This window comes from Saccharomycopsis crataegensis, assembly GCF_037102585.1.
Source record: "Saccharomycopsis crataegensis DNA, jcf7180000000072, whole genome shotgun sequence".
Lineage (NCBI taxonomy): Eukaryota > Fungi > Ascomycota > Saccharomycetes > Ascoideales > Saccharomycopsidaceae > Saccharomycopsis > Saccharomycopsis crataegensis.
The window spans coordinates 107293-128884 of NW_027043819.1; the positions used below are offsets into that span (position 1 = coordinate 107293).

At 37.8% G+C, this 21592-nt stretch overlaps 9 protein-coding genes across 9 annotated transcripts; 5 read left to right on the forward strand and 4 right to left on the reverse strand. All coding sequences in view use genetic code 12, as the record gives it.

The window, feature by feature from the left end:
• Positions 1 to 1000: 1000 nt before the first annotated feature.
• On the forward strand, positions 1001 to 4588 carry DASC09_000440 (heavy metal translocating P-type ATPase; the record flags this gene model as incomplete). The annotated part of the gene is made up of 1 exon (XM_064993647.1): positions 1001 to 4588. The coding sequence occupies one exon, from the start codon at positions 1001 to 1003 to the stop codon at positions 4586 to 4588; it is 3588 nt and encodes a 1195-aa protein (XP_064849719.1).
• A 1710-nt stretch (positions 4589 to 6298) lies between these two features.
• Positions 6299 to 7681, forward strand: DASC09_000450 (uncharacterized protein; the record flags this gene model as incomplete). Its single annotated transcript, XM_064993648.1, has 1 exon — positions 6299 to 7681. One exon carries the CDS (start codon positions 6299 to 6301, stop codon positions 7679 to 7681), a length of 1383 nt encoding a protein of 460 aa, XP_064849720.1.
• Positions 7682 to 7946: 265 nt separating this feature from the next.
• DASC09_000460 (uncharacterized protein) lies at positions 7947 to 8138 on the reverse strand (the record flags this gene model as incomplete). The annotated part of the gene is made up of 1 exon (XM_064993649.1): positions 7947 to 8138. The coding sequence occupies one exon, from the start codon at positions 8136 to 8138 to the stop codon at positions 7947 to 7949; it is 192 nt and encodes a 63-aa protein (XP_064849721.1).
• Positions 8139 to 8415: 277 nt separating this feature from the next.
• DASC09_000470 (homocitrate synthase) lies at positions 8416 to 9741 on the forward strand (the record flags this gene model as incomplete). The annotated part of the gene is made up of 1 exon (XM_064993650.1): positions 8416 to 9741. The coding sequence occupies one exon, from the start codon at positions 8416 to 8418 to the stop codon at positions 9739 to 9741; it is 1326 nt and encodes a 441-aa protein (XP_064849722.1).
• Positions 9742 to 10450: 709 nt separating this feature from the next.
• Positions 10451 to 12673, reverse strand: RGD1 (GTPase-activating protein RGD1; the record flags this gene model as incomplete). The annotated part of the gene is made up of 1 exon (XM_064993651.1): positions 10451 to 12673. One exon carries the CDS (start codon positions 12671 to 12673, stop codon positions 10451 to 10453), a length of 2223 nt encoding a protein of 740 aa, XP_064849723.1.
• Positions 12674 to 13300: 627 nt separating this feature from the next.
• ATP1 (F1F0 ATP synthase subunit alpha) lies at positions 13301 to 15418 on the reverse strand (the record flags this gene model as incomplete). The annotated part of the gene is made up of 3 exons (XM_064993652.1): positions 13301 to 14723; positions 14899 to 15044; positions 15341 to 15418. 3 exons carry the CDS (start codon positions 15416 to 15418, stop codon positions 13301 to 13303), a joined length of 1647 nt encoding a protein of 548 aa, XP_064849724.1.
• Positions 15419 to 16159: 741 nt separating this feature from the next.
• On the reverse strand, positions 16160 to 16471 carry ISD11 (Isd11p; the record flags this gene model as incomplete). Its single annotated transcript, XM_064993653.1, has 1 exon — positions 16160 to 16471. The coding sequence occupies one exon, from the start codon at positions 16469 to 16471 to the stop codon at positions 16160 to 16162; it is 312 nt and encodes a 103-aa protein (XP_064849725.1).
• A 640-nt stretch (positions 16472 to 17111) lies between these two features.
• Positions 17112 to 17626, forward strand: DASC09_000510 (Tif11 protein; the record flags this gene model as incomplete). The annotated part of the gene is made up of 2 exons (XM_064993654.1): positions 17112 to 17132; positions 17189 to 17626. The coding sequence occupies 2 exons, from the start codon at positions 17112 to 17114 to the stop codon at positions 17624 to 17626; spliced, it is 459 nt and encodes a 152-aa protein (XP_064849726.1).
• Positions 17627 to 19244: 1618 nt separating this feature from the next.
• STT3 (dolichyl-diphosphooligosaccharide--protein glycosyltransferase subunit STT3) lies at positions 19245 to 21431 on the forward strand (the record flags this gene model as incomplete). Its single annotated transcript, XM_064993655.1, has 1 exon — positions 19245 to 21431. One exon carries the CDS (start codon positions 19245 to 19247, stop codon positions 21429 to 21431), a length of 2187 nt encoding a protein of 728 aa, XP_064849727.1.
• Between the last annotated feature and the right edge of the window lie 161 nt (positions 21432 to 21592).

The window sequence follows — 21592 nt, forward strand, 5'->3', positions numbered from 1 at the left end:
TAGCTGGCCAGGTGGTAGGTGTTTATGAGCGAGTTTTTAGCGCATGCACCATCATAATAGGCATCTCTTAGCACCAGTGATGGTAGCTACTGACATGCTATTGGTTATCTGGGTTGCTAGTGTCGTGGTGTTACCTTGGAGTGATTTTCCGTTGTCCAAACAGAATGGGCCAAGTTAGATCGCGATCATGAATTAGACTTTTGGCCAGCTGCGTCAATCTCGCTGTGGTGTTTGGTTTTTTTTGCACTGCGAGAAATTTCCGTGTGAGACATCCTGATTTCCTGTTTGGGATATTGCGGGTGTGAGTCTCACTGCCGCTGCATGCATCAGTATATCGCACCCCCTTTGCTGGTTATGAGACCTGTTCTCATTTGCTTGCAGACATTTTTTGATTATCTGATGGTTATTGCACACACCACAACGGCGAGAAACCGTCGTTGGATTGGCCATGTTCTCGCCAGTAGAAGCTATCGTCGCCCTCTAGCGACTACACGATTACATTACCTCTTGTGGTAACTTCGCGCCTAAAAGTATTGGTGACCATGTGCTTTGATACTCCCTCGCATGGTAAGTCCTTGCCCTTGGATCCCCTCTCCCCTCCTACCAATATTGCCCCCAACAGAAAATCGTCTCCTACTTGTCAATGGTGTCCTCCCAAAAAAGAAAAATCATGCTAATAATAGACACGCTCTAGCTAATATTCCGTGGTTACCACCACTTTTCTCCTAAATTATCTCGATCACATATAACCGTGGTAATGGTAGAATTTTAGAGTGAGTGGTTTCAATATACCACCACTCTGGGAACTACTCTCGCTACTCTCGCTCTTTGGTCACATGCCCTGGGGTGGGGGCTTCAAATTTTTTTATTTTTTTTTGTTTTTGGCGATGAACTCACACCCCATATACTGTCTCTTCTACCATTTCCTAATAGCTATATATCTAATATTTCGAACAATTATTCGTCATTTCCTGGTCATCTCCGTCTAATACGTCTCCAGATGAATCAAACCAAAACGGCACTGGATAGTGGTGCTCGTTACACATCTTTGCCAGCCAATAATCATGGTGCTACAACACCCAAGAACCCCGACATTGGTAATATTAATAATGTCAAAACAACCATCAATATCGACGGTATGACGTGCTCAAGCTGTACAAACGCAATAACCAACGCAGTGGTCAAAAATTTGGACGGTATAAACTCCTTAAACATATCTCTCATGACAAATCAAGCGGTTATTAGCCATGACCGAACCAAAACATCCCCGAAATTGATCATTGATACCATTGAGGATTGCGGTTTCGACGCAACTCTTGTATCTTCAATAAGTGATATCCCAGACAATCTGAAAGAGGTCAATACCAATCATTATCATAACCATCAAAGTTCCTGTATTATATCGAAATTCTCGGTCCAAGGAATGACTTGTTCGGCATGCACGGATTCCATAACCAACGCTATAAGTCAGTTGGAAGGAATTCAAGATATCAACATCTCTTTATTAACTAATGAAGCAATTATCAAACATGTATCAGCCGTAACATATTCAGAGATTGTGAATGTCATTGAAGATTGTGGGTTCGATGCTCGTTTTATTGAATCAGACACTGTAGGCACCACCACTCTGAACCCCATAATTTCCAAAATTGCCGTCCAAGGAATGACCTGTTCAGCGTGTACTGATTCGATCACCAATGCCATAAATCAATTAAAGGGTATCCAGCACATTAACATCTCTTTGCTAACCAATGAAGCCAATATTATACATTTGCCGTCGCTCTCGAATTCTGAAATTATAAATACCATTGAAGATTGCGGTTTTGACGCTTCATTGATCTCATCTCTTCCAACTGAGAGATCTTCTTCTTCAACCGCAACCCCTCTTGAGAAAGTGGTACTTCAATATTTTGGCGATCTTTCTGAAAATATCGTCAAGTCTCTAGAAACAAGTTTTCCGGGAATATCTTCAATTTCTCTTGATGAAACTTCAACCACCTTGATTATTAATTATAATCCATCTATCTCAGGAATCCGTTCCATAGTTGACTTCCTAAAATCTCAACAAATTGATACTCTAGTCCTCAATTCCACCAGTCAGACTACCCAATCACAGCTTTCTCTACTTTCAAAGCATAAAGAGGCTCTTCACTGGCGCTATTGTTTCTTTTTGTCTCTTGTGTTAGGGCTCCCGGTGTTTCTTATGGGCCATCAAATTCCTCAAATATTGTCACATTTATCGCAGTCTTCTTTATCACACTTATCGTGGCTTGATTTCCAACTATTGTTGCCTGGTTTGTATTTTTGGGATGTGATGAGTCTTCTTTTGAGTGGATATTTACAATGTAAAGTCGGCTTACATTTTTACAAGACAGGTTGGAGAAATTTAAGATATGGAGGAGCAGCAACTATGGATGTTCTTGTGGCCACTTCTATCGGAGTATCGTTTTGGTTTTCTATATATTCAATGATTGTCAATGTGATCTCGCAGCCTACCAGTGATTCTCCAAATCACTCTGCACACCACCCGATGCTTTTATTTGATACCGCTGCAATGTTGTTAATCTTTATCACCCTTGGAAAATGGTTAGAGAGTAAAGCCAAAGGGAAAACTACTTCGGCGCTATCCGAATTGATGAAATTGGTTCCGTACTCTTGTGATGTAATTGTTGAACCACAGCAATTTATGGGTTCTTTAGAGTTATCAAAGCAGAACCAGGACTCTTCTTTTGATCCATCAAATTTCTCAATTCAGTCTATATCAGTTGATTTGCTACAATTGAATGATATTGTTTATGTTGCTCCGTCTTCTAAAATTCCGGTGGATGGAATTCTTGTCTGCGGAACATCAGAAGTCGATGAATCACTTTTGACCGGTGAATCATTACCGGTTCCAAAAACCGTTGGGTCCCATCTCATTGCCGGTTCTATAAACTTATCATCACCAATCTTTGTCCGCACAACGAAAGTCGGATCGCAGACTACTATTGCCCAAATCATAAAGTTGGTAAGGGATGCACAATTCTCACATGCTCCAATTCAACAGTTCTCTGATAGAGTGGCCCTGGTGTTCGTTCCTCTGATTTTGACATTAGCATTGTTGACCTTTGGTTGGTGGTACATTGCGATCTCATGTCATTTTATAGACAGTGATTCATGGTACTATTCAATGATATTCAACGATGATTCCAAGTCCCATTTCTTTAGCGTGTTAAAAGTATCAATTTCCGTGGTAGTTATTGCCTGTCCTTGTGCTCTTGGGTTGGCGGCGCCAACTGCAGTTATGGCAGGAACTGGAAGAGGAACCAGCTTAGGTGTCGTAGTGAAAGGCGGTGAAGTCTTTGAAAAAATGACTAGTGTTGATGCGGTAGTTTTTGACAAAACCGGAACTTTGACCACCGGAAAAATGGGATTGATAGAAAGTAGCTTGATTATGGCAGATATTCCAGAGTTGTCTACACCACTAAATGAAATTTTAATTTGGAAAATGATCAAGTTAGCAGAAGATGGAGTCTCACATCCTATTTCTAGAGCATTGGTGGGTGAAGCCAGTAAAAAACTTGAATCATTGATTACCAATAATCTAGGGAGTAACGAGAACGTTGAATGTCTTAATGTTGAAAATATTGTTGGCCAAGGGATCATTGCCACCTTGAACTTTGGTGATCGGATCATGGAATTTAGAATCGGAAACCGGAAATTAGTAAATATTCCCGAAGCAGATGGTTCTTCTGTGGCTTCTACTGGAACAAAGATTCACATTTCTTTGTCTGCCAGCTATTTGGGGCACCTTGTTCTCTCTGACAGGCTCAAACCTGATGCCCGGGCCACCGTTGCTGCACTTCACCAACAGCAGATCCAAGTGTATATCATCAGCGGTGATTCACATGATATCACCAGGAAAATTGCCGATGAGTTAGGAGTCGACTCGCTGCGAGTCTTTGCAGAAGTGAGTCCGGAGGGCAAAAAGGAAATTGTTGAGCAGTTGAGAAATCAATTCAAGTATGATAATAACCAAGAGCAGGGCTTGTCAATAGAAGAAGATATTGAAATGGGAATTGTTGGAAACTCAACTAATGATGATAATGAAATTTCCAGAGATGAATTGAACATTGATGGTTTCAAGCTCAGAAACGTTGGGCGCTCAACAACGGTATTTGGTCGCTTATTCCGCTTTGTTAATCGCAAAATCCTGTCATCATCCGCTTCTACTAGTAATTCCGACAGCGCCGCTTCGGTTCTCTTTATCGGAGACGGTATCAATGATGCTGCTGCCATTAGTGCCGCTGATATTGGTGTGTCATTCACAGGCTCAACTGATATTGCTGCTCTGAGTGCGTCCGTCCTTTTGCTTAATGATACATCACTCCATCCATTGCTTGTATCATTACAATTGGCAAAGACAACATTTTCAACAATCAAGTTGAATTTCATCTTGGCGAGTATTTATAATTTGTGCATGGTGCCTTTGGCGATCATGGGGGTCATGAATCCGTTTTTGGCTGCTGCTGCAATGAGCATGAGCAGTGTTTGTGTAGTAGGCAATTCTTTGAGATTGAATCACTGGAAGCCAAATGAATTGCTGTGAAGGGCCTTATTGGTTTAATTGTTCTGGTTTGTTTTTCGTTTCTTTATTTTTATTTTTGGCACGCTGATGACTATACATTACGATCTTTTTTCTCTTCTTTCTGTGGTGGATGCTCGTAGTGTCGTCATTTTTTTTGGTTCTTTATTGCCTGTTTTACTTTATTATTCTCAATGTATTTAGTAGAAGTATATTATATTTATATGTTTGTTTAGTACTTATGTTTATTGTTAAATGCATCAATATTCAACATTTCAAATCATTCTTGTATTCTAATGAACTGTGAGAGCCACTTTCTGTAGCATGAAGTTGCTGATGGAATTGAGAGTATCGCTGAATATTACTCTAGGCATAATGATGGCCAAGGATTCAGAATTTTCGAACCACCTACGAGTCAAATGAAAAATTGATGGAATGAGAAGGTAATGTTTAAAAGATTTAACATCCAATGTTTTCCTGGTATGATGCTTTGGGGACTCCTCGCGCGCGAAGAGTATGGAAAAGAACAAATAAAGAATAAAAATAGTAAAAAAGAAAGTACTCATTCATTACCTGATCAATTATTCCTTATCTTATTCCTCATCTTATTCACTACCTTATTCCTTATCTTATTCCTTATCTTACTCATTATCTATTTAAAGAGGTACTAAACCCCTCATTCTCTATATATTATTTTAATAAAAAAAATCAAGTTAATATTACACTAGTCTTTATATGGACTATATCTTATTCTATCAGTAGTTCAGAACTTTATAATGCAGCATTGTGATTCTAGAGTACCTACTTCAAAAACTTTTATCAACACTCAAATTTCAGATCCAGAAAAGAATGTTGCACGACTTAAATAAATTTTTGATGAGCTCTTTTCTTCTTCTTCTTCTTCTTCTTCTTCTTCTTCTTCTTCTTCTTCTTCTTCTTCTTTAGATTTGGTTATTATTTATCAGAAATTCAAAAACCTCTGTAAGTACACAGCAGCTTCGCAGTGAAATAAAACACTCATTAAGTAGTATGTGTGTGAGTCCAGTGTCTACATTCACCTATTTCGCTAGAAATGACAATTAAAGATTTTGTTTTATAATACATTATGGTTAACCATCACCAATAAAAGCCTACGATAGTGATATAGTGGTCTTTGGTCCCTACGTGATCTTCCATGCTACAGAAAGGTAGACTTTCTATCTTGTAGATATTCTGCAGCTGCAGTTTATCGTGTTGTTAATCCGACAACTGGTATTATACAGGCCCTTTATAAACATCAATGTTATCAGACACTGATCTACTTCTGGAAGCAATTGATGTAAATGAGAGAGATTGCGATAACGAATAGGGGATACGCACGTGCCCAATTGTAGGTGTTTTACCACTGCGCCACAAGGGGAAAGAGAAAAAAGAAAAGAAAAAGCGTCAAAGATTTTAAGGATGGGGATGGATGGGCCTTATCATCTCATTCTTGTCACCACCCACACGAAACCACAAAATATATAACCATACTATACCCCAAAATTACACACTCCACAAAATATATTATATACCCTTCTATTATTACTACCAGATCTCTAGAGAGCCAATTGAAATAACGCATTTCCTTTGTTGGACCCTCTTTTTTTTTTAAAAAAAAAGATATCCCATCACTACAAATTTGCATTTATTTGGTATTGAGAACCAAGTATAACACATCTTATCAGATAGAACACCATTAATATTTGTGAGGATATGGGTAAATTATCGTACGCCCATATCTCCTTTTTGACGTTTCAAGCCACTTTGCAGGTCATTTGTGTGTGCTTGGCTGGTTACATTTGTGCTAGGTGCGGGATTTTGAATGCCCAAGCTCAAAAATACGTCTCGGTATTGAATGTCAATTTATTTACTCCTGCTCTTATTTTTTCGAAATTGGCCTCGTCGTTATCTCTTAAAAAAATTATTGAAATCTCGATCATCCCAATCTTTTATGCGGTTTCTACTGCGGTATCTGTCGGATGTTCCAAAGTGGCGAGTAGATTGTTACGTCTAAATGAACCAGAATCAAATTTCGTCACAGCCATGTCAGTATTTGGGAACTCTAACTCTTTGCCAGTTTCCTTGACGGTTGCTTTAGCTTACACTTTACCAAATTTGGATTGGGATATCGTTAGTGATGACAATCCAGATAAAATCGCTAGCAGAGGGATCTTGTACTTGTTGATTTTCCAACAATTGGGCCAAGTCTTAAGATGGTCATGGGGTTATAACACTTTACTCAAAAGAAGAAGTCCGAAAGAGCTAGCGTTTGATCCATATTCCATGAGCTCTATCAGCCAAGATGAAGAATTGCATGAAACTTTAGGCCAATGCAATGATGAAGAAGCAAGTAGCCTGGGATATTGTGATGAAGGCACCCCAGGTGACATGACCCCAGGTTCCAAAATCAGTATGAACCTGGAAAGTGACGCTACGTTTACCACTGAAGCAAGAGTGATTGATGGTAGCAGCTTGACGGAAGAAAATGATGATACTTTTTACGTACACCATCAGGTTACTTTTAAAGACCAAGTATTAGCAAAGTTCAGAGGATTTTTGAATTTCATGAACCCACCGCTTTATGCCATGGCTTTGGCGGTGGTTGTTGCCAGCATTCCAATGATCCACGATGCATTTTATGTCAACAATGGGTTTATTCAAAACACCCTCTCCCTGGCGATCCATGATTTGGGATCGGTGTCAATTCCTTTGATTTTGGTTATCCTTGGATCCAATTTGGCTCCAGATTCGTCAATTGACCCTCCAAGTAAAAACTTCAAAAAAATTATTGTTGGATCATTGGTTTCAAGAATGATTTTACCTCCTATCATTTTGCTACCGATAATTGCTCTTTGTGTCAAGTATATTCAAATCTCGATTTTGGATGATCCAATCTTCTTAATTGTCTCATTTATTTTGACCATTTCTCCACCAGCAATCCAACTATCGCAAATCTGTCAATTGAACGGATTGTATGAGCGTGAGATGGCCAGTGTTTTGTTCTGGGGGTATGTTGTGTTGACATTACCAACCGCTATTGTTATTGTTGTGGCCAGTTTAGAAGTTTTGGATTGGGCTGGCAAGCTTGTTGTATGATTTTTATTTTTATTTTTATTGCTATTGTTTTGAAAACAAAACGTAAAAGAGGTTTCTATCAACTAGAATTGATATTATAGAGCCAGGAAGTCTTGGATCCTCAAATTTGCTTTTTTATTCGCAGGTTTTCACTATGATGGGTTCATTGAATCAATCATCATTTGCTATTTCCAAAAGGTCTGTTGTTATTTATTTAGATATACTACTATTACTCATATTTTTACTTATTACTATTATTATTACACATTTATTCTAAAACGTTCTGTTATTGTATACCAGGGGTGCGGGAAACACATTTACCCTCGGTATCACCCGTGACCCCACCGCAACGACGGGAGTTTCCGAGCCCTGTGTTTGGCTTATCAGAGTGGGCAATCTCGATGAGTCTTCCCCTCGGAATGAAACCGGCGGTGATGATGGTAACGATAAGTGATGAAGTATTAGTCATGGCGGTCATCGCAGATTTTTTGAAGGCTGACTGACTGAATGTGAAATTTTACGGGAAATCAAAACAGGAAAAATTTTTTTCATTATTGTGACTCTTATTGAAATATATATATAAATAACACGAAAAAGCAGGAAAAAAAAAAATCTTGAAAATTTTGTTTTTCATCATCATTACATATCATAAGGAAACCCAAAAGTAATTGGCCATTCTTTCCACATTATTTCCCATATTTATTATTTATTATTCATTCTTATTCTTATTCTTATTCTTATCCTAATATTCCACAATGAGCAATCCTGAAGCCCAAGGTTTTAAAAAAATATCCGAAGAAACCCAATCTAAGCCAGCTCAAACGAATCCTTATGGTCCAAACCCTGCTGATTTCTTGTCGAATGTTTCCAAATTCCAATTGATCGAATCGACTCTTAGAGAAGGTGAGCAATTTTCCAACGCTTTCTTTAGTACCGAAAAAAAAATTGAAATTGCCAAAGCCCTCGATGATTTCGGGGTGGATTACATTGAATTGACCTCTCCTGTTGCTTCCGAACAGTCCAGAGCTGACTGTGAAGCGATTTGTAAATTAGGGTTGAAGGCCAAAATCTTGACTCATATCAGATGTCATATGGACGATGCTAGAGTTGCCGTGGAAACCGGGGTCGATGGTGTTGATGTCGTCATTGGTACCTCCTCATTCCTTAGAGAATACTCCCATGGTAAAGACATGACCTACATCACCAACGCTGCCGTTGAAGTGATTGAATTTGTCAAATCCCACGGGATTGAAATCCGTTTCTCATCTGAAGATTCGTTTAGATCGGATATTGTTGACTTGTTGAATATTTACAAAACGGTCGACAAGATTGGGGTGAACAGAGTGGGGATTGCTGATACCGTTGGTGGTGCCAACCCAAGACAAGTTTACGACTTGGTGAGAACTTTGAAATCCGTGGTGCACTGTGACATTGAATGTCATTTCCATAACGACACTGGTTGTGCCATTGCTAACGCTTATACTGCTTTGGAAGCGGGGGCCAAATTGATCGATGTTTCTGTGTTGGGGATTGGTGAAAGAAATGGTATCACCCCACTTGGTGGGTTGATGGCCAGAATGATTGCCGCTGACAGAGAATACGTTTTATCCAAATACAAGTTGCACAAATTGCGTGATTTGGAAAACTTGGTGGCCGAAGCCGTCCAGGTCAACATCCCATTCAATAACCCAATCACCGGGTTCTGTGCCTTCACCCACAAGGCTGGTATTCACTCTAAGGCTATCTTGGCTAACCCATCCACTTACGAAATCTTGAACCCAAGCGATTTCGGGTTGACCAGATATATTCATTTCGCCCACAGATTGACCGGTTGGAACGCTATCAAGACCAGAGTTGACCAATTGAACTTGCATCTTTCTGATACCCAAGTCAAGGAAGTCACCGCCAAAATTAAGAAATTGGCTGATATTAGACAATTGAACATTGACGATGTTGACTCTATCATTAAAGACTACCATGCTGATGTCCAAACCCCAGTGGTGGCTCCAGTCGCTGATACTAAGGTCGATTCCTTGGATATTAGTGAAGAACCAGAAACCAAAAAACAAAAAACCGCTTAAGCTTTAGTATAGTATATCTAAAGAAAGAAATAAACATTCCTTTCTACTCTTTTCTTTCCCTTTGGCTGCCTTCTTATTTTTTTTTTTATTATGGACATTTCTATTGGAATTTCCCACTTTGTATTTTCTATTGTATTTTTTGTTTTTTGTTGTAGTTTATTCTTAATGGGACTGATATTTTTTTAAAAAAGAAAAAAACGAAAAAAATAAAATAAAATAAAAATAAACATTCACTAATAAACACCTGTTATTGACCTTTTATCATCTACATGTATCAAATTTGTGTAATTAATTTTTGCAAAACAATAATAAGGGGAGAAAGAACAAGTTGCCTCTCTCTGCTTAAAAAGGCATAGAAAACTTGGTCATTTTTGTATTATAGATCAGGAACAAAGATGAAAAAAAAAAAAAAAAAGAATACTATTGACTATAAGAGGCTATCCATATAACGGGAAAATAAGAGTCAACAATAATAAAAAACAATAATGACCGTTTTGTAGGAGAGGGATAACAATCTCAGAAGAAAAAATACAAATAAATAGAAAAATTTTTGCCAACACAAAAAAAAACAAATTGATCTCATAAGTATTGTTCTGAATAGAGGGTAAAATACAAACGAAAAGTTAAAAGACACCAGTCCCTTAAATTAACAAATAAAATAAAATAAAATAAAGATGCACAAAAAAAGAGAAGCTCAAACACCCCATGATCACTCACTTCCTTCAGGTTCAAAAATATCCGCCGCGATATACATCAAATTCTCCACAATCAACCCTTGAACATTTAAATCTTCCTTATTCAAATGATTTTGTGGTAATAAATTTGGTCCCCAAATAATCCCCAAGTTTCTCGCTGACATTCTGTTGATTTCTTGTTTCTCAACAATCCGACACAAATGGAATATCACTGCCCTAAGAGTAAAGTAATTAGCATCTGGTAATTCATAAACAACCTCATGCAATCTTTTTTTTCGAAGAGATACCTCTGGAATCTTCACTGCAGAAACAAATCTTGCATATAATTGTTCAGTCAACAAGGCTTGAGGTAGCTGGGAAAAATAAGATTTTAGTAATGATGCAATACAAAACATATCGCTATCAATGATACGATCTGGATTAGTGATCAATTTATCAATCATTGAACGATCGATATTAAGTGCATCGATCAACTGGTGTATTTTGGTTTTATTTCCCGATGTTCGATAAATACCTTCCAATTCAATCCCATAGTTATCAATGATATTTATACAGGTTCTCACAATCAATGGAACAGATTCATTTTCAAAAAGGCATAACTCTTCAATCGACCCGCCAAACATTTTTGGTACACTGTTACTAATTGGTTTAATTGTTGATAATTCTTGACTGGATGGTAAAGCACTTTGCGACCGATTTTCATGCAAAAACAAACTATTGCCACCATCACTGGCGACACTCAAGGTAGGATTTGCACCATTATAAAAGGGGTCCAAAGTATTAGTCTGTCCTCCACTAACCCCACCCATACTTGCGCTATTATTACCAGTATTAATATAACTATATCTATTATTTTTTGTCGAATTTTTAGAATCTTCTTGCACTTTACTTAACGATGCAGCAGTCTGTACTGGTGATGTGTTAATCTTATTCTTTTTCATTAATATTGAGCTCGATCTTTTGATATTAGAGGTGAATGAGTTTGCGCTTGCACTGGAAGTCATTCCACCATTATTTCCCATGGAGGCAGTATTGAAGTTTGCTTGCGTATTGGTCAACACTGAGTGAACTTTATAATCAACTGGAAGTAACGCTCTAGACGGTCCGGCATTGGAATATTTCAATAAATAATCATGCAAATCCTTTTCGTTATCCACCGAAGCAGCAAGACTTTTCATTGATGCTTGACGAGAGTCACTTCTAAGTGGAGATATAAGAACCCCCGAATTCATTAATAGATTCTCACACCAGGTAGCATACTTTTGTAGTTGAACGCACATTGCTAAGTCAATTTCCAAAATTAAATCTTTTAAGGACTTGGAAACCGCTGGTCTGTGGGTGCTGAGTAATTCTTCCTTGAGTCTTTTACTAGTGTTGACTTTCGATGCATAGTCTTTATCAGCAATTTCAATTTTCGACATCAATTCCTCTTCCTGTTGACTAGTGGTCTTGTTCTTGAGGGTGAATTTTCTTGTTGGTTCATAATGCCTAACTTTATCCAATTCGACACAAAAATTTTCATATCTACTTTTCGCCTTCTCAGCAGCACTGACCGCATCGGCAACTTCTTTTTCTCTTCGTTTGCCGTCATCTTTTAGGGCCCTTCTTTGCCTTTGCATAGTGGCAGATAGCTGAAATAATTCGTCGGACATAGTTTTTAAAGCTGCCACATAAGCAGAGCCAACACTATACAATTTATCATCAAAACCAACAATTTGCTCGAAACTCTTGGTGAAGGAATCCTGTCTTAAGTTGGCAGCATTATGTCTCAAATATTCAGAGGTACTTTTGGAAAGTTTTCTTACTTGGTAGTCATATTCTTCTTGGAACGCTGCCTTCTTCTTGATAAATTTAGCAAATTCTTCACAATTGGTTATACTTTCTTTTAATCTCTTCAATAATGCTTCGAGCGCACTATCGGAATTCAAAATTAACTTGATTTTCTCTTCATTTAAAAGCTCCACAGAAGCTTTTGGCAAATCCTTATTTACATTACTAGATGATGGTGCCGAGGATCCAGCTAAAGCTCCACTTGTAGCTGGTGGAAAATCCTTCAGTGGTACCTTAACTAGTGGGTTGGACGTATTTGTGGTAGCAGTTGAATTCGCAGTGTGCACTTCAGATAAACTGTGGTCTGTTCCAGAAAACGTAGCCCCAGAATTTGTGGGATATAAGCTGGCATCAAATTCATTAACTAAATCATCCTGCCTTTGGGATGGCTCCGTGCCGTTGGTCATGGTATTGGTTACACCTTAAAGTTCTCAAATAACACCTGTATAGATAGAGACGCAGGTTTTCAATCGGTTATATGATGAAGGTACACGTCAAAAGAACCCAGCCAATGTCTGACAGACAAAAAAATGGGGGAAAAAAATGAAATCAAATGAAGTGACACCAACAAGCAACAAAACAAGTCAAAACAGTGATTGTCAGAATGCGCAGTTCAGCTTTCAACTCAGCTAACCATTGCCAAGCACTTTTTATGGTAGGCGCCAGATCATCTTTTACAGAAAAATAATTTTATTTTTGGTCACATGACCGTGTCTGAAACATCCACCATCCGTGCGCTGGTATGATTGGGGTGACCTGTTGGTTAACGATATTTTTAGTCTTTTTGGGTAATAAGATTCAAATTAGAAACTGCTACATCGCAGCAATTATATAATTGAAAGAATTTTGAAGACTTACAATCCAAATCTAACTTTTATAATAAATATGATGTTTTTTTTTTATTGCTTAATATTAATATGATCATGAATTCTCTACAAAATAGAATACTTTTTTTCAGAAGTCATTTGACAAAACAAAACTAGTCACTTAGTAGGTAGTTGGCGGGAAGTAGCACACAAGGAGAATCGAAATGCTTAGAAGGTGCTGACGAAGCTTTCAGTAGCAGACTTCAATTCAGCCAACAATTCATTGGACAATTTACCTTCAACTCTGATGGCTTCCAAGATTTTACCGTGGGAAGATTTCATGTGAGCCAAGAATTCTTCTTCGAATTTACCGAGGCTGGCAACTGGGACAGAGTCCAAGTAACCGTTGACACCAGCGAAAATCAATGGAACTTGTTCTTCAGAGGCCAATGGAGAGTTTTGCTTTTGCTTCAAGATTTGGGTCAATCTTTCACCTCTGTTCAAGGTTTGCTTGGTAGAGGCATCCAAATCGGAACCGAATTGGGCGAAGGCAGCGACTTCTCTGTATTGAGCCAAGAAAAGTTTCAAAGAACCAGCAACTTGCTTCATGGCCTTGACTTGAGCAGCAGAACCGACACGGGAAACAGACAAACCGACGTTAATAGCTGGTCTGATACCCTTGTAGAACAATTCAGCTTCCAAGAAAATTTGACCGTCAGTAATAGAAATGACGTTAGTTGGGATATAAGCAGAGACATCACCACCTTGGGTTTCAATAACTGGCAAAGCAGTCAAAGAACCACCACCCAATTTGTCAGACATCTTAGCAGCTCTTTCCAACAATCTGGAGTGCAAGTAGAAAACATCACCTGGGTAAGCTTCTCTTCCTGGTGGACGTCTCAACAACAAAGACAATTGACGGTAAGCAACGGCTTGCTTGGACAAATCATCGTAGATGATCAAAGCGTGTTTACCATTGTCTCTGAACCATTCACCGATAGCACAACCAGTGAAAGGAGCCAAGTACTGCAATGGAGCGGCTTCAGAAGCAGTAGCAGCAACAACAATAGAGTATTTAAGAGCATCGTGTTGTTCCAAGGTTTGGACGAATTGAGCGACAGTAGATCTCTTTTGACCGACGGCAACGTAAACACAGTACAATTTCTTGGATTCATCAGAACCATCGTTCCATCTCTTTTGGTTCAAAATAGTGTCCAAAGCGACGGTGGTCTTACCAGTTTGACGATCACCAATGATCAATTCTCTTTGACCTCTACCAATTGGGACCAAAGCGTCGACGGATTTCAAACCAGTTTGCATTGGTTCAGAGACAGATTGTCTTGGCAAAATACCTGGAGCCTTCAATTGAGCTCTGGAAGTACCAACGGATTCAATTGGTCCCTTACCATCAATTGGAGCACCTAAAGCGTCAACAACTCTACCCAACAAACCTGGACCGACGTTAACATCAACAATCTTACCGGATCTCTTGACGGTTTCACCTTCCTTGACCAATCTGTCAGAACCGAACAAGACAATACCGACTTGACCTGGTTCCAAGTTAAGAGCCATACCCTTAACACCAGAAGAGAATTCAACCAATTCTTCAGCTTGGATGTGGTTCAAACCGAAAACACGGGCAATACCATCACTATGATTTGTTAGTAAACACTCCAAGTATTTTTAATCAAGTACTCATGTTGCACACAGAGGCCATACTAATTTATTAGACGATATCGTGACTGACCGTCTCGTGCGAGATGAAAAATTTCATCTGTAGTGAGAGGCCACAACACATACACACCATCTTTGAGCAAGATACTTACCCAACAGACAAAACTCTACCGGTTTCGTTCAAGTTAGATTCTTCAGAAACACCTCTGATTCTTTCTTCCAAGATAGAGGAAACTTCGGTTGGTTGAGCCTTGGCAGAGGCGAAACGACGGCCAGCAACCATCATAGCTGGACGAGCCTATTGAATAAAGTTAGTAAAATAATTTAAAACGATCTTTGTGAGTAAATCAATGAATCCCGCAATTCAATCATAGATTACTTCATTTGGAAAATTTCAATTGGGTGTAAAAGGGGGTCTGATTTTTTTCCACTATTTGTGGCAGCTTAGAATTATTGGTAGCTATTCTATCTATTCACATATTATGCGTTTGGATATTGATTGGTGATAATAATTATTCCCATTGAAATACTGAAGTATTGATTTTTCATGATTGAATCTTGGTATTCTTTGAATAGTAGTAGTGCAACACATACAACTCTGTTCAAGGCAACACGAGAAGTGTTGGCAACGGCCAATTTAGTGGCAGATCTTAAGATTTGTCTTGAGAGCATCTTGTTTGGAATATGAAGACTTGTAAGAAGATATTCTTAACAAAACAAGTTGTTTGATGAGAGAAAGTAAGAATGAACGTTGGAGACTTTTGTAGAAAAAGCGTGGATTTTTTTTTGGGTGATGAAAATCAAGCAGCTGGGCTCTCTAACCCTCTCCTCTTTCCTCACTCTCTGATTGGATAGCTGGATTAACAGCACCCGTGTCGGTGTATGGGTGAATAATATTGTTACCCTGATACATCCCAACACCAGATGATCAGGGTCAATCTAAAGGCACGCAGGCACCACATCTCTTTGATATGATGGAGTTTTGTAAAAGATATATCAACGGATATACTGAAATCTCATAATAATAAGGATTTTTACTGGTATATTTATCTCATGCGCACTATTTCTTACTAATGTACTAAATATGTCATCCGAAATAACAACAACAATAAATTATAATAATAATAATATAACCAATAAAAGTAATGACAACGATAAATATGTACAGGACGTTTTCTTGGTGAAGCAATGGCCCTCTTTCTAATATGTACTTTCAACCTCGTATTTAATTAGGACATTTTCTGAGTCCCCGTTATCTATCTATCAAATCCAGATCATTTAGCGAAGGTAATGCAACATTTCAATTCCAATCAAGATCCAAATAGGTGCATAGCCACCCCCCATTAATCCCATAAAACATCAATCATTAAATCATTAAAAGAAGAACAACAAAAAATGATTAACTGAACAATTCTAGTTTTTTTCGGCGCCACTAACTTTGCCTTGAGGTTCTACCACGGTTTTATCGAAATGGTACATTTCTGATATCGTGGCTTGTCTCTTCAACACAGTAAATTGTTTCACAGCATCGTTATATGCAGCAATGATTTTGTCTTCCTCGGTCAATTCCATGTTCTTGCGGAATTCATACCTGGTCTTTCTCAAAAAGTATTCACGAAAATTGTAGTTATCGAACTTCAACGAGCTTCTCAACATGTTGTGATACAATCCAAGAACCTTGGTTCTTGATGGCAATGTTGACACTGATTTGGATAAGCTTGACATATTTCTAGATGTTAAAATTGGTAGGTTACTTATAATTGAAGAAGTAAGCACAAAGTCATATATTCGAGATACTCATTAAGCAGTAAGTTATATCCTTTTTTTTCGGTTATTAATCAACAGAAAAAAAAAAAAAAAGGTTATGAGGCACAGAATACCGCTTTTAAGCCTGATCGGGAACCTTTGATAAGTACTCAAATCTTGTTGCAAATAGATGTTATAGGAAAATGGTGAGGTAAGATAACTCGCAAAGCAACATATTGTATCAGGTATTTACATTACCATTTCAATGGTTTTTTATTTAGTGTCTCTATTTGAAACCCTGTTGGTTACAAAATTAAAATCCGTGACAGGATTGTGCGTGAATCCCCGTTGATTCCTTATGATCACTGTAACACCTGGAGTTCTGTGACATATGAAATAGTGCACTCCTTCACAAATAGCATCAAATAAATGAATATTAATCGCAACCCTTTACCAGTATTTAGAACCCCTCAATCTCGACAACATTCCGGTATATTTCACGTGGCACGGTAATTTATAAAGGTGTCAAAAAAAAACCATAATACATAGAGGCAGCTCTTTTTTTTTTGCGCGAATTATTAGAGCATATCAAAAACAGATAAACTAATATTTAGCCAATATGCCGAAAAGCAAAGGAAAAGTAAATGCTTCATATTGTATCTCAAAGCTAGTTCTTCCTTCTAACATCAAATTTAGGGTGGTAAAAATAGAAGAAAGGGAAAAAATGACGGTGACGGGCAAAAGCGGGAGTTAGAAGTCAAAGATGAAGGCCAAGAATATGCCACCGTCGGGAAACTTTTAGGTAATGGCCGTCTTGAAGCTCAATGCTTTGATGATATAAAAAGAATGGCTCATATCAGAGGGAAATTGCGTAAAAGAGTTTGGATTGGAGTTGGTGACATTATTTTAGTCTCTTTGAGGGACTTCCAAGATGACCAATGTGATGTAATCAAGAAGTATAATATTGATGAGGCCAGACAGTTGAAGTCCATTGGGGAATTACCAGAAAATGCCAGGATTAATGAAGCTGCCTTTGATGATGAGGAAGACGCCGATGCTGGATTCGAATTTGGCGCTGCTTCGGAAGATGAGGAGGATGATAAATTAGACGATCTAGATATTGATGATATTTGAATGTTGTGCATTTTCTTGAAAGATTTCTTGTTTCATTTGCCTTTCTTGTTTCATTTGCCTTTCTTGTTTCATTTGCCTTTCTTGTTTCATTTGCCTTTCTTGTTTCATTTGCCTTTCTTGTTTCATTTTCTTTTTTCTTCTTTCTCACTATTGGATGTAATTTGCATCTTTGAAATATAAGCGGATAATTGTAATAGTTATACCATAACTTGGGACGGAATATGATTTAACTGTATGTTCATAATTGACAGGTAGATATTGAAAATAAAATATCACTATTATTACTGTATCTGCTTTTATATTTGTTACTAAATAAATAACAAATCTAAAAGGATACTTTTTCTGCACTTCTAAATTTATTACGCGTGTAGCAAATCGACTGTAAGTTAAAGAACCTAATGTAGGTTAGTTATTTCTTTATTAGATATAAAAAATATTCATTTAATAAGAATGAATATCTGGGGAAATTCTTCTTCAATTGATCTGTGTTCAACTTATAGCACATTGATTTGGCAGTTTAAGTCTTCAGTATGCCTAATACGGACATGTTATGATGTTGCAAACACATAAACTCGACTGCACATGAATGAGGAGTGTTATTTTCTTTGGTATTATCTATCTTCCAATATATATTCCAAACACTAATCGAGGGCTCTCCTCCCAAATATTTTGTTTTCTTGATCTGTATTTTCCTTCTTTTTTGGGACAGGCAGCAGAAACTCAATTCCATCCTTCATCAAAAAATACCCTCAACAATATAACTGTGAAAATGGGGTTACTGAATTCAAATTGAATGAAGCCAAATAACGGATATTAGCACTCTATAAATATTAGGATTATAAATGAATTTAGACAAGGAGTGATTTTTTTATGACGACATCATTGAATTTTCACTTTTGGTGACAAGAAGAAAGATCGATTACACAGCATTTGTAATAGCAGAAAGCCCGTTTTATTCAATGCGTAAAAAAAAAAAGAAAAGTGTATATGTTCTATTTATGACTTTAGAATTGAGTAAATGTAATGCTTACAAAACATTTTCCCCTATGGAGATTTAAAATCCCAAAGTATACACGCTGGTCCTCTACACTCATTAATCTTTCTGCCATCTTACGTGAAATTAATTCTGGATACCCCTAGAATATTCAAGTATTAAATATATGATAATGGTAAGAGATGATAAACTCATATATTGGTATGATTTGATGGCTCAAAAACGTCAATTATCTAGTTATATATTCAAGTTAAAAGCCGCATCAAATTGATACTTATTTATCTAAACACAAAAACGCGTCTTTTTTCCTTAAAATACTAACAATACCCCTCAAGGAGCTAATATCTACAAACAAAAATACAAAGAGAAATACACTGTGCCCTGCTTTTTACACCCCACCCTTCATATTATTCAACAGCCTGGTCCAAATACTAGATCATTTGGAGGAGGTCCCATTTCGCGGCTTGGAAGAGTAATGCACGTGACTATTTCTATCGCTTTTTTTGACAAGTGTTTTGAAGTATGAAAAATTCAGCCTTTACCCACCTCGATAAATGAATTGCAGTCCTCAGTACCGATTGGAAATATCGAGACAATATAGCCCACTATTCAATCACAAGAAAAATGTTGGGTAAAACTCTTAATAAATCCACGTTACAGAATATCCTTTTTCTATTGAAAATTGTGATCTTTGTATCAATTGCCGCTGCTGGTATATCATCAAGATTGTTTTCTGTGATACGGTTTGAATCGATAATTCATGAATTCGATCCATGGTTCAATTTCAGAGCAACCAAATATTTGGTCAACAACTCATTTTATGAATTCTTAAACTGGTTCGATGACAGAACTTGGTATCCATTGGGTAGAGTCACTGGTGGGACTTTATACCCTGGTTTAATGGTTACTTCCGGCGTGATATGGCATTCTTTGAGAGAAATTTTCCTTCTACCAATTGACATTAGAAACATTTGTGTGTTGTTGGCCCCTGTATTCAGTGGCTTGACTGCTTACTTCACTTACTGTTTGACTACTGAAATGAAAGATTCTGCCGCTGGTTTGTTGGCAGCCGCATTTATTGCGATCGTTCCAGGTTACATTTCTAGATCCGTCGCCGGTTCATACGATAACGAAGCCATTGCAATCACTTTGTTGATGGCCACTTTCTTCTTTTGGATCAAATCTCAAAAGACTGGGTCTTTGTTTTATGCTTCAATCGCTGCTGTATCATATTTTTACATGGTTAGTGCCTGGGGTGGCTATGTTTTCATCACTAACTTGATTCCATTACATGTGTTCGTATTACTCTTGATGGGCAGATACAACCATAAACTTTATACCGCCTACACTACATGGTATGCCTTGGGTACTATTGCCTCTATGCAAATTCCTTTTGTTGGTTTCTTGCCAATCAGATCTAACGACCACATGAGTGCATTGGGTGTCTTTGGCTTGTTGCAATTAGTGGCTTTTGGAGACTATGTGAAATCTCAAATTCCTTCTAAACAATTCAAGGCTTTCTTGATTGCTTCAGTCACTTTAGTGTTTGGCGTGGGTCTCGTTGGTCTCGTTGGGTTGACTTACGCTGGTTATATTGCACCATGGACCGGTAGATTCTACTCTTTATGGGATACTAATTACGCAAAGATCCACATTCCAATTATTGCATCTGTGTCGGAGCATCAACCTACTGCCTGGCCAGCTTTCTTCTTCGACAATCAATTCTTAATTTGGTTATTCCCAGTCGGTGTTTATTTGTTGTTCCAAGACTTGAAGAACGAGCACATTTTTGTCATTGTTTACTCTGTCTTATGTTCATATTTTGCCGGTGTTATGGTCCGTTTGATGTTGACTTTGACCCCAATTATTTGTGTCAGTGCTGCCATCGCCATCTCTAAACTATTTGATATCTATTTAGATATCCGTGATGTTTTGAAGCAAGATAAGACTGTCAATGCTTTCAAGTCCAGATCTCTTAAGCTCTTCTCTAAACTTACAGTTGTCTGCTCTTTCTGCTTCTACTTATACTACTTTGTTTACCACTGTACATGGGTGACCTCCAACGCATACAGTTCCCCATCTGTGGTGTTGGCATCTAGAAACCCTGATGGTTCTCAACATTTGATTGATGACTACCGTGAAGCTTATTACTGGCTTAGAATGAACACTCCAGACGATGCTAAGGTTATGGCATGGTGGGATTATGGTTATCAAATCGGTGGTATGGCCGACAGAACCACCTTGGTTGATAACAACACATGGAACAACACCCATATTGCTACCGTTGGTAAAGCTATGTGTTCTTCAGAAGACGTCTCTTACGAAATTTTGAAAAAACACGACGTTGATTACGTGTTAATCATCTTTGGTGGGTTATTGGGTTATTCAGGTGATGATATCAATAAATATTTATGGATGGTGAGAATTGCCGAAGGTATTTGGCCAGATGAAGTCAAAGAAAAGAACTTCTTCACCCCAAGAGGCGAGTATAGAATTGATGATCTTGCCACCGACACCATGAAGAACTCATTGATGTATAAGATGTCCTACTATAATTTTGTTGAATTATTTGGTGGCCAAGAAGCTACTGACAGAGTTAGAAACCAAAGATTGTCCCAAGCAAGCTCTCCAAAATTGGATGTTCTTGAAGAAGCGTTCACCAGTGAAAACTGGATTGTTAGAATTTACAAAGTGAAGGATTTGGACAACTTTGGAAGAGATTTGAAAGATGCTAACAGTTTTGAACAATCTGTGAATAAGGGTAAGAAGAAGAGAATTGCAAAGAGACCAGAGTTGGAATTGCGTGTTTAAGTTGCCTCAAAATGGGAAAATATATTATGTACTACTTTTGTATATTTATTTTTAATTTTATCTTTTTATTTTGTTTTTATGAAATATACGTTTGATTCCTGAAAAGAGAACGAAAAATTGCTTTATGTAACTTACATGTCGATCCGCATCATTACAGAACA